Here is a 12,548-nt window from a genome sequence, read left to right as displayed (position 1 = left end):
AGAGGCCCTAGAATCTGCATTTTAACTAGGGCGCTTCAGGTTGTTCATATAAGCAGGTAGGTTAGTTTGGAAAACACTGCCCTGAAGTGTTTACAGTATTTATCTTAGCAGTGGATTGATAACAGGTGATTTTTTTTTTCATTCTTGGAAAATTTCTAGTTACCATTTATTTATTTTCATAATTACACCAAAAATGTTAATTTAAAAGGAACAGTTGGAAATAAGCTTCAGCTACATATTCACTTCCTTTCTATGCTTATCATTTAGGATGCTTGTCTGTTTCTATCTCCTCATGAACATATGTCACCTACTAAATCAGTCCACTAATACGCAATGTTTTATCAACAACATGTGAATTTAAGTCCCAATTAAATAATTTATTCCTGCTTACCAGACCTTACCAAGTAAGAAGCACTTTGAGTAATTAGAAAGAAATATTTTTGCACAGATTAAGTACCTTTGGTTTATTTCTTACCCAACTTCATAGGCATAACAAAGATTGGCAAGTTGAAAAGTACAGTGACAGCAGCATCAGTATTTTGCCTGACAGAGCTGGAGGAATATTTGAATTAAATCTGTTTCATTAATCTCAACTGACTTATGCTGATATAATATCATCAGAGTGTATTTAGTAATCTTCTTAGACATTGCAACCTCAGCTTTTTATGCATAAAAGCAGAGCCACATAAAGGAAATGGTAGAAATTGGTGTTTAAAATCAGTATTATTACTATATAATTCACAAGCAAGTCCTTCCCAACAATGACTTTATTAAGCCAAATGAGATGTGCAATCTCAGGTGCTTAGGGGACAGAAAGCTGCCTTAATTACGCCAGTCTGCCCTTTGTGATTTTGATTGCTTTATTCTTTATTTCTCTGACAGCTTTATTAACCTCCCATAAGAGGTATGAATACAATTTCAGTTTCTGGGGTGAGATAAGTACTCTTGTCCTTCTCTACTTTGAACCCCAGGTACCATTCTGCACTGACAGTAGTGGAATCATGTGCCTCTTTCTGTCATGTCCATAGATCCTCAACGATTTAGCCTCTGGCTTTACTAGAAGTAGGTTGAAAAGAAAGAGAGAGATCCAGGTTACAGTGCCGGGGGATTTACTCTCCTAGAGATAGAGGAACTTACAACATAATCTAGTATATGACTGGGCTTTTTTGAGAGCCAGTGAGTCTGGTTTAGTCATTTTGTGCTGCCAAATGCATATCATAAGACTATAAACATAGGTCTAGGTTCTTACCTGTAAGGTTTCCAATAAGGTACATAGATAATTTTTAGTTAAAAATTGTGTGTCCTCATTTATTCAGCAAATATTTATTGAGCAATGAACATGTCATTCAACATGCAATATTAATTTTCTTTCATTTTTAACATGGAAGACAGCTCTACCTTAATTTTTTTTAAATGTCAGGAACACTGTTACTTATCCAAGTGCAAATTCTACAGAACAGTAAAGCTGATGATCTCATATTAAATAAGATTTAAGCAAAAAAAAAAAAATAAAGCAGAAATAGATGTTTTCCTGGGGGGAAAACAAAAAAAGATTTAAGCAATCTTTTCTTAAGTAAGCAGTCTTTTCCTGATATATTCCTGTTTGCAAATATAGCACATATGCTAATTTACTTTAGCTACCTGACAAACCAGAAAAACTGGTTTGATCAATTTATTTATTTATTTATTTATTTATTTTGATCAATTTTTTAAATATTCCACTAGTTCTTTGTGAACTGCCATGCCAAAGGGAAATAACAAGAACAGTCTTATTAAAGTAACACCAAGGTGATATATTAACATGTTTAAGCAAATAAAAATGCCCTTTCCTTGGTTCAACTATTTAAGTATTTATAGTTAGTGATAAAACAGAGGGCATTATAAACCAACTCCAAGATCTGCCAACTATCAAGAGATAGCAGGTAAATATCTTAGAAGGTCTTTGTAAAGAATCAAATAAGAACTAAAATAGGATACACTATAGTATAACTTCTTAATGGCATTATAGCAATATCTGTTAAAGAAGTTAAAGTTGCATGCACTTTTCAACACTTCTGCATCTAGGACTTTATTCTGAGGAGGATACACAAAAATTATTCTACAAGAATTGTGAAAACTTATTCTACAAGATTGTGAAAAATTAGAAACAACTAAAACATTCAGCAATTTGTGAATAAATTGTTTTGTATATGTATTCACTTATAGTCTAGATTCCTCATACAAATGGTATCATATAGCATTTGTCTTTCTCTGTGTGACTTATTTCACTAAGCCTAATAATCTCTGGGTCTATCCTTGTTGTTGCAGATGGAAATATGTCATTCTTTTTACGCCTGAGTAGCTGTCCACTCTGTGTGTGTGTGTGTGTGTGTGTGTGTGTGTGTGTGTGTGTGTGTGTGCGCGTGCCTGAGCTTGCAAGTGTGTGTGTATCACATCTTCTTAAGACAATCATTGGATTGTGTCCACATCTTGGCTCTTGTAAAGAGTACTGCTATGAACATTGGGATGCATGTATCTTTTCAAATTAGAGCTTTTGTTTTTTCCGGTATATACCCAGGAGTGGAATTGCTGAATAACCTGGTAATTGTATTTTAGTTTTTTGAGGAAACTCCATACTGGCGTCACTAGTAGCTGAACCAGTTTACATTCCAATCAGCAGTATACAGGAATTTCCTTTTCTCCACATACTTGACAGCATTTGTTATTCATTGACTTTTTAATATTAGCCACTCTGACAGCTGTGAGGCAATATATCACTGTGTTTCTTAAAATATTTTTATTTATTTATTTGACTCTGCCAGCTCTTAGTTATGGCATGTATCTTCAGTCTTTGTTGTGGCATGCAGGATGTTTAGTCGTGGCATACAAACTCTTAGTTGTGGCATGTGGGATCTAGTTCCCTGACCAGGGATCAAACCTGAGCCCCCTCCATTGGGAGCGTGGAGCCTTAGCCACTGAACCACCAGGGAGACCTCGTTATGGTATTGATTTGCATTTGTCTAATAATTAATGGTGTTGAGCATCTTTTCATGTGCCTGTTAATCATCTGTATGTCTTTTTTTGCAAAAATGTCTGTTAAGGTCTTCTGCCTATTTTTAAATCACTTTTTTTTTTAAGTATATTGAGTTATGTGAGCTGTTTACATATTTTGGTTATTAACCCCTTTTGGGCCTCATCTTTGCAAATATCTCCTCCCATTTTCTTTTCATTGTCTTTTCCTTTCATTGATGGTGTCCTTTGCTGTTCAGAAATGTTTAAGTTTGATTAGGTCCTATTTGTTTATTTTTGCTTTTATTTCTTTTTCCTTGGGAGACTTAGCTAAGAAAATATTGCTATAATTTATGTCTGAGAATGTTTTACTTGTATTCTCTTCTAGGAGTTTTATGATTTCATATCTTATATTTAGGTCTTTAAATTGGTCTTTAAACCATTTTTTAATTCTTGTATATGGTATGAGGGAATGTTCTAATGTCACTGTTTTGCATGGAGCTGTTTAGCTTTTCCAGCACCACTTATTGAAGACACTGTCTTCTCCATTGTGTATTTCTGTCTCCTTTATCATAGATTAATTGACCATAAATGAGTGGGTTTATTTCTGGGCTGTCTATTCTGTTGATCTCTGTGTCTGTTTCTGAGCCGATACCTTGGTTTTGGTTTTGGTGTTTTTGTTTTTGTTTTTTTTTTTGATTAGTGTAGTTTTGTAGTATAGTTTGAAGTCTAGAACGGTTATACCTCCAGTCTTGTTATTCTTTTCCCAGGATTGCTTTGGCGACTCTGGGTCATTTGTGCTTCCATATAAATTTCAGAATATTTGTTCTGTGAAAAACATCATGGGTATTTTGATAGAGAGTACATTCAATCTGTAGGTTACTTTTAAGTAGTATGACCATTTTAACAATATTAATTTCTTTCTTCAGAGAGTGAAAAGGATATATGAAAGTAAATTCACTCAGTCGTGTTCGACTCTCTGCGACCCCAGGGACTGTAGCCTACCAGGCTCCTCCATCCATTCATGGGATTTTCCAGGCAAGAGTACTGGAGTGGGTTGCTATTTCCTTCTCCAGGGGAATCTTCCTGACCCAGGGATCAAACCCAGGTCTCCCGCAGTATAGGCAGACGCTTTTATCATCTGAGCCACCAGGGAAGTCCAGAAGGATATATATATCTATTATATATCAAAGAAGGTAATCTGAGGGCCAGGACAATATAGTGTATAAAGAGTCAAGAGGAGAGTGAGCTAAATGACTCAGATTTAAGATCCAGTTCCTGTAGTTCTGGTAAAATATTGTCATTGGTATCCCATTGGAGGGATTAAGATGTCACTGGGTGCACATTGAGGACTTTATACTCATGAAGCTATTTCTTCCACCTTTGAGATGAAACCACTGATACTTGCAGAGTTTATTTGCCCAACATCACAGAGCTAGCAAATGGCAGGACCAGGATTTAAATTTTGACTCAGAATCTAACCATGTCTAATTTGCAGTATGCTGCCTATCACGGTCATGGCTGATGCAGCAGATACAGCCAAGACAGGAGTAGTTTGTGTTTGGTATGTGTAATGATTGAACTGCCCTCTCGTGGGGCTGGTTCTTTGCAGGTTCTCTGAACTGGCCCCCTTTTGTCATCTGGTAATTCAGACTCCCAGGGGATCAAGAGATATCTTCCCACTCTGAGTACCCTGGAGCTATTTGGTGCTAGCACATTCCAGAATTAAACTATATCTCTCCTTCTCCATCATGTCCTGTAATGCCCGTAAGTAAAAGTTCTTGGAGCACTGTGGGGAAAGGGGAGCTCAGGAAAGAGGCACCTGGTTACTACACTACATTCCTCAGTCAATTCCCACAAAACTGGTAGCCATCCACGCACCATCCACTCATTCCTTCTTTCATCAGACATCTATTGCTTGTTTATTCCACTTTAGGCCCATTCTAAGTGCTAAGGATATCAAGATTAAAAGACAGACATCCCTAGGGAAAGGAATGGTAATCAAAGAGCAGCCAGGCCTTAGGCAGGATTTCATATTCTTTAAGAAAGGAAACATTTAAGGTGTTTGTTTGCTGAATAAGAGCAATGAAGATAAAGGACTGAAAAGAAGAGAAGGTATTGCCGAAGCACACTCAGGAAAAACAGGAAAAAGGTGTGATCTCCTGATACCCAGGAGAAAGATGGTGTCCTCCTAAGAGAGGTGGCACGCACAGGACCTTTTGTGAGTGGCTGCATTTGTCTGAGGAAGGGGGAAGGAGGCCACAGTATTTGAAGAGTCTGGGAGTGAAGTGTCGAATGCAAGGAGCACCTTCAAAGTTTGGAGCCACTCCCCAGTGGAGGAGGGGCGCAGGAAGGAGACATTTGTGCATCACGGTTTGCCTTTGATGGAAACTGTGGAATTTTATGAGACCAGTTAACACAGTTATGTGGTTTCTTATTACCATCACTTCATTGTTGGCACACCCATTAAGCCATGGGAGAAGTTGCCCTTTTAACTGATTCTCCTAGCCTTCTAGAAACTGTGTTGCTGGAGAATACTCTTGAGAACCCCTTGGACTGCAAGGAGATCAAACCAGCCCATCCTAAAGGAAATCAGTCCTGAATATTCATTGAAAGGACTGATGCTGAAGCTCCAATACTTCAGCCACCTGATGGGAAGAGCTGATTCACTGGAAAAGACCCTGATGCTGGGAAAGATTGAGGGCAGGAGGAGAAGGGACGATAGAGGATGAGGTGGTTGGATAGCATCATTGACTCAGTGAGTTAGAGCAAACTCTAGGAGATAGTGAAGAACAGGGAAGCCTGGAGTGCTGCAGTCCATGGGGTGGCAAAGAGTAAGACACGACTGAGCAACTGAACAACGACCTAGTCATCTAACTAGAAGGACATTTGTTCATAAGACCTAAAAGCCTTGAGCCTGAGCTTTCACGTCCTAACTGAAATTATTGCTACCTGACTCCTGAAGGAGACAGAAGACAGTTGAGTTCTGCTTATGACCTTCTAGTGGGACAAGCTGGGTCGCCATTTGTACAACCTCAGGTTGAGGCTTCTCCCCAGAAAGAGAGGAAGTCAGAGCGTCCGGTCTGCAGAGAACACCCCTCTTTACTGCACAGTGACTTCGGTTTCAGGCTAACAGGTTTTCCCTAGTTCATGGTTAGTACTCTACTAGGATTCTTGCTGGCAAGTAACAGAAATGAGCTCTAGTTTAAGCAGACGAAGAAACAAAGAGTCTGTTGGTAAAGAATATTAGGGAGTTCACAGATTCATTGGCAAACTCGGACAGACGAACCTGGGGACAGTGCAGCCAGAGGCAGTGCTCCAAATTCCATCTTACAGCTGGCCTGGGACAAAGCGAGGCTGCTCGCCAGGGTCCAGAACTGCCTCTGGTCGCTTCTGACCAGCAGCGCTCCCCGGAAGCTCCTGCGGAGGCCTCTGCCACTGCTGTCACTGGCACCCACTCTCCTAGCCGCGCCCGGAGGGGTTCTGCTTGGCCTGACTTCTTTGCACCTGCAGCTTCTGGTTAGAGTCTTAAGTGGTCTGCTTAATAGTTACTCACTTGCCAGTAGCTGAACTCGTGGGAGACAAGGAATAGGTGTGTCTGTTTTAACCTGCTGTGGGGGATGTGGGCTCCGGCGGGAGTGGAAGTGCTGCTGAGCAAGTGTGTGGCACAGCAGCCGAGCTCCCTCTCTGCCCGTCCACAGTGGGCAAAGCATGACCCGGGCTCCGTGGGCACCATGGCCTGACTGCCCAACCCACTAGATACAGAACATTGACTCAGTAATTCCTCTCTATCCTGCTAACTGCTGAAGTGAAAAACTGATTTTGGTGCAGCATTTTTAGTTGTCTTCAGTGGGAGAATTGGTCTAATTCACCTCCTGTGATTACTCAAGATGGAAATTCTAATTATATTTTATGTGGTTTCTTCTTTGTGTGTGGTTTTGTTCTTGTTTTTTCAGAAGTATATTCTTCCTTTACTTCCTCTGTGTTTAACATCTTAGTTGAGATATGTTTCACCATGTGGTTCATATAAATGGCTCTGTAACATGGTCAGATATATTATCAGTTAATTCATTTTGTAGATTTAGGTGTTTGTTTTATAGCTTCACTAACATTTCAGTCTTACAAAGAGAAAAATTTCTTACATTTTACCAAAATTGTGTGTTGTTTTATTTAAATGGGTGAGGGCATGCAAAGATGAAATATATACATCCAAAACCAAACTATTTGAATGTCTGATGTAGAAACAAAGTTTTAATAATCTAGAATGTCAGATCTGGACTGTAACTCTGGTATATTCCATGGGTGAATGGGACTCCAAAAACTCCACTTGTGTACACAATCTCTCATAAGCCAACAAAAATCTTTGAAGTTGTGCCAAAGCTGGAGACTTTTATGTACCTCAAGTGGCCAGAAACCTACAGGACAACTAAGGGTCCTTCAGAGTCCCAGGAGAATCCAGTTATTCTTCACAGCATTGCCTCTGAGGAGTCTAAACCCACATGTTACCAACAGACAGAGCACCTTCGTTGCTTCTGTGCTGTTTTGAGCAAGTGTGTCTCTTCATTCAGTTCAAATTGGTTTGATTTTTTTTTTTTAATAAAAAAAACACACAGCTCTTTTTTTTCCCCCTTGGTAAAACCGAAGGCCTAACACATTTCCAATTTCTTTTGGCAGAGAAAAAGACAAGCATATGAATCTAACCTCATCTGTGATGGTCTGCAACTAGAAGCAACTAGATCCGTAAGTGTCAGACCCTTCCCAGTTGTCAGATGACTGTTGCTCCTGGGAACTAGCGTGTCACTGGGAGTGCTGGAAAGGCATTTGAAACATGTAACCCCAGCCACGCCTTAACTGCAGGCTGCGATGGGAGTCAGTCAAAATCTGCATTATAGAATATATGTTTGTTGCTGATAAAAACCATGGATCCTTTTTAATATCCAAAGAATGTAGTAATAAATCTATGTATGAATGTATTTATTCAAGCACCTTTTTAAAGATTTTTATATAATACAAATGATAGTTTACCCCCCCCCAAAATTAGAAAATATAAGAATAGTGGAATTGAAAATCATCTGTACTTTATCCATAAATAATCTTGTCCTTCTAAATATTTTCTTTTGCTCAAATATATACATTTTTCCCTTCCAAAAAAGAAATTATCATTTCACAGTTTTAAAGTTTGCTTTTCTCTCTTTATCATATAGTAAATGCATTTCTATGTTAATAAATATAGTTCTTTTAAATCCTTTTTAAACTACTGTAATGATGTAAAGTAATTAGCCTCCAACTAATAAAAATTAAAAAAAAAAAGATAAAAAAAAAATAAAAAAAAAAAAATAAATCCTTTTTAATGATCACATAATGACATTGAACAGATATATAATAAATTAAACAGCCTTCTTCTCAGTTTAAGAAATTTTAAAACTTGTCGTTACAATAACACTACAATATAGTGTTTTTATGTTTAGTTACTAATTTGGACTAATAATTAATACATTTGCTTTTCTTCATGTAAAATATTGGTGATTTTATGAAAGGACTATGCGACATAAGAATAATCTGTCTTAAATTTGTGAAAATATCAATAGTTGATTTGGTTTCCCGGTTTGTATGCTCATTCTTTCAATATAGCTTGTGGATGACAAGCTCGTATTTGTAAAAGTACATGCCCCATGGGAGGTGCTGTGTACCTATGCAGAGATAATGCACATCAAACTGCCTCTGAAACCCAACGATCTGAAAACCCGGTCCTCAGCCTTTGATAATTTCAACTGGTTTACCAAACTCCTCCAAGTGGATGAAAGTATCATCAAGCCAGAGCAAGAGTTTTTCACTGCCCCCTTTGAGAAGAACCGCATGAATGACTTTTACATTCAAGATAGAGACACGTTCTTCAATCCAGCCACCAGAAGCCGCATTGTAAGTCTAAACCCAATTTAGCTGCTGTCTTGGGGTGATTTAGAACCTACTGTTGAATAATTAGTGGTTTAATTTGGTTGGTTTGGTTTGGGTTTTAAAGCTGCCAAAAAAAAGAAAGAAAGAAAAGTAGTACACCTACAGATTCCTGTTAGGATAGTAAGCAATGATTGGCTAGTTACACTGGATAAACTACACACTCTGTTTTGGAATCTTTTTTAGGTTTACTTCATTCTTTCTCGGATAATGTACCAAGTAAGGGACAATGTTAAAAAGTTTGGGATTAACAAACTCGTAAGCTCTGGAATCTACAAGGCAGCTTTCCCTCTCCATGATGTAAGTCAAATGGCAAAAATGAAATAAAATATCTAAAATGTGTTCTAGTGTTAGGGAAAGGCTAATCTTCTTGACCTTGTTTCTTCCTTGGTAAAATGAAGAGGACATATTGCAAAATTGTAAGCTCATTTAGGACAGGAATCATGTTGTATTGTTTACTGCTGAATCCCAGCCACCAGGGAACACCACTTAATTAAGTGAACGAATGAATAGACCGCATTTCCCAGAGTTAATGTGTGGACCAACTAAGAGCATAGACTCAGACTCAAACACCTTTCTAGCTGAAGTATCTTGTGAAAGTTGCTTAACCTCTCCATTCATCAATTTTCTTGTCAGTAAAATGGGGATTATAGTAGTACCTATCTCAGTAGAGTTGTTATGAGGATCAGTTCATCCACGTGGATGTTAGAACAGTTCTTGGCATATAATAAGTACTATATATCTGTCAGCTGTTTTCATAATTACTGATAGATATTATTGTCAACCAGAAAAGTATTGGTTCTTTGTAAGAAAAATATACGTTAGACCATTTCATTTATCATTTTCTGTAATACAGGTAGGCATTTTCTCCTCTGAAATAACCATTTTCAAACTGTGTCCTGGAATATCACAGGGCTTCTAAAAAGGCATCTGTCAGGGTTCTTTTCAGGATGGCAATACAGCAGAGTGTTGATATTTTTTAAGGACTTCGTACTGAGATGACAGCAACTCCTCAAATTCAAGAGCACTTCTTTAGCTGATAAGATCACTTATGAAATGAAAATTTTAAAATGTGACTGCTGTAGAACCTTAATGATTCTGTAAATGCAAGGATATTTTACCTAAGCTCCTTAAATAAATTCTGTTATTAAAATAAATAAAATCCTGTTTTATATAGTGCTCTGTTACTTTGTTATATTCACTATCAGTTTATGTGGATCTCTAAGGCCAAAGAGTACATCATGAGTAATGCTGGACTGGATGAAGCACAAGCTGGAATCAAGATTGCCGTGAGAAATATCAATAACCTCAGATACGCAGATGACACCACCCTTATGGCAGAAAGTGAAGAGGAACTAAAGAGCCTCTTGATGAAAGTGAAAGAGCAAAGTGAAAAAGTTGGCTTAAAATAAAGCTCAGCATTCAGAAAACTAAGATCATGGCATCTGGTCCCATCACTTCATAGCAAATAGATGGGGAAACAGTGGAAACAGTGGTAGACTTTATTTTGGGGGGCTTCAAAATCACTGCAGATGGTGACTGCAGCCATGAAATTAAAAGACGCTTGCTCCTTAGAAGAAAAGCTATGACCAACCTAGATAGCATATTAAAAAGCAGAGACATTACTTTGCCGACAAAGGTCCATCTAGTCAAAGCTATGGTTTTTCCAGTAGTCATGTATGGATGTGAGAGTTGAACTATAAAGAAAGCTGAAAGCTAAATAATTGATGCTTTTGAATTGAGGTGTTGGAGAAAACTCTTGAGGTTCCCTTGGACAGCAAGGAGATCCAGCCGGTCCATCCCAAAGAAAATCAGTCCTGAATATTCATTGGAAGGACTGATGCTGAAGCTGAAACTCCAATACTTTGTCCATCTGATGCGAAGAACTGACTCATTTGTAAAGACCCTGATGCTGGGAAAGATTGAAGGCGGGAGGAGAATGGGACGATAGAAGTTGAGATGGTTGGATGGCATCGCCGACTCAATGGACATGAGCTTGAGTAAACTCTGGGAGTTGGTGATGGACAGGGAGGCTTGGCATGCTGCAGTCCATGGGGTCACAAAGAGTCGGACATGACTGAGCGACTGAACTGAAAGGCCAAAGAAAGCAAAGACTGATTGATATTTGCTACTATAAAGTACATGTATTTGTGGATGAAGGCAATATTGAAATGTACTGTGTAAGTTAATAAAACTAGGACAGTATGCATGCTCCTTGATACACATGCACAGAGAACCGGGAGCTGGATGGGGAAACAGATGCTGAGTTTCCTGGCTCAAAGACCCAACAGAGCAGTCCAACCTGACAGTCCATGTGTTTTATATTTGTGCACCAACAAGATTAGCAGTGAGCATGACATGAACTTGGGTACACTTGCAAATAGCTGTCATGATTATTAGTATGGGATGTCAAAATTCTGTAGTATTCAGTGGACATCGGCCCATGCCCAGTTCTTTTCCACTAAAGCTTCCTGTAATTGCACTGGTCCCACATCCAGGCTAAGGGATGATCTCATGAGGTACTTGGAAGGCAGCCAAGTAGAGGTCAGGACTCATGTCAAAGCTTTAATATTAATAATTTTCTGGTTGATAATAACATCTGTCAGTAGTTATTATATGCTAGGGACTTTGCACATTGTTATGGGTGAATTGATTATCTTAACAACTCTTTGAGGTGGGTAGTATTACTATCCCCATTTTATTGATGAGGAAATTGATGAATGGAGAGGCTAACTGACTTTCACAAGGTCATCCAGCTAGCAAGTGGTGGAGCAGGTGATTCTGGTTCTAGTATGAGGGAAGGAAAGTGAGTCAGGTGGGAAGAAGAGGCACTGCATTTAAGCAGAGGCAGGAAGTTTGGTTTCTTGAATAAGCTAAATGTGTAACATCACATCAAGCTTTTTTGTTGTTTATATTCTGTATTTTCACAGAATAACTGCTGAATTGAGGGACAAGAAAGCATGGGTTTTAGAACTGACTCAGTCACTAACCAGCTGGTTGTTCTGGGTGTCTAAGGAGGGGGCTGGGCTGCCAGATATTCCTCTGCCAGGAGAGTTTGGGCCCTTGAGCCGCCAGGTTTTCATTATTTAGAGCTGGTCCACTTAGAGTACATTAAGTATCCTCGGGGTTCTCACCAGGTACCTGCGGTGGTCCCTGGGATTGTAACATCAGAGCCATTCTTTCCACCCACATTCACAAATGGCCCTCCAGGCATTGGTATTGAGTATTGGTATTGGTTGAGAATTACTAAGAACTACATGGTATTTCCACCCCTTTCAGCAAGTGAGACCCCTTATTTACAAATGACTGTGAAGTGTTAGGGCCACATTTAGCCAACAGGACACGCAAACGCAAACACATACCGATTATGATGCTCGTTTCTTTGCTGCTTCTTCCCAGTGCAACTTCAGCAGCCCATCGGAGGACCTCAGCTGCCCCAATGAGCGGTACCTTCTGTACAGGGAATGGGCTCATCCTCGAAGCATATACAAAAAGCAGCCCTTGGATCTTATCAGGTGAGTTGTTGTAGTGAGCAGTCCAGTGGGAAGGACTCAGGGTTGCCCTTGTGGTTTCTAAGCATGACAGTCCTCTAAGAGTATTACCAACCA

At 39.1% G+C, this 12,548-nt stretch overlaps 1 protein-coding gene across 2 annotated transcripts in view; it reads left to right on the top strand.

Moving 5' to 3' along the window:
• Positions 1 to 12,548, top strand: part of ANO6 (anoctamin 6) — a 229,025-nt gene that overhangs the window by 146,664 nt on the left and 69,813 nt on the right. For both annotated transcript variants that reach the window (XM_020900987.2, XM_020900988.2), the window contains 4 exons: positions 7,663 to 7,728; positions 8,620 to 8,907; positions 9,127 to 9,240; positions 12,340 to 12,455. In XM_020900987.2, coding sequence (XP_020756646.2) covers positions 7,663 to 7,728; positions 8,620 to 8,907; positions 9,127 to 9,240; positions 12,340 to 12,455 — 584 coding nt within the window. The remainder of the gene's footprint in view (positions 1 to 7,662; positions 7,729 to 8,619; positions 8,908 to 9,126; positions 9,241 to 12,339; positions 12,456 to 12,548) is intronic.

Source organism: Odocoileus virginianus, chromosome 24 (genome assembly GCF_023699985.2).
Source record: "Odocoileus virginianus isolate 20LAN1187 ecotype Illinois chromosome 24, Ovbor_1.2, whole genome shotgun sequence".
Classification (NCBI taxonomy): domain Eukaryota; kingdom Metazoa; phylum Chordata; class Mammalia; order Artiodactyla; family Cervidae; genus Odocoileus; species Odocoileus virginianus.
This window is presented reverse-complemented; position numbering and strand designations above follow the sequence as displayed.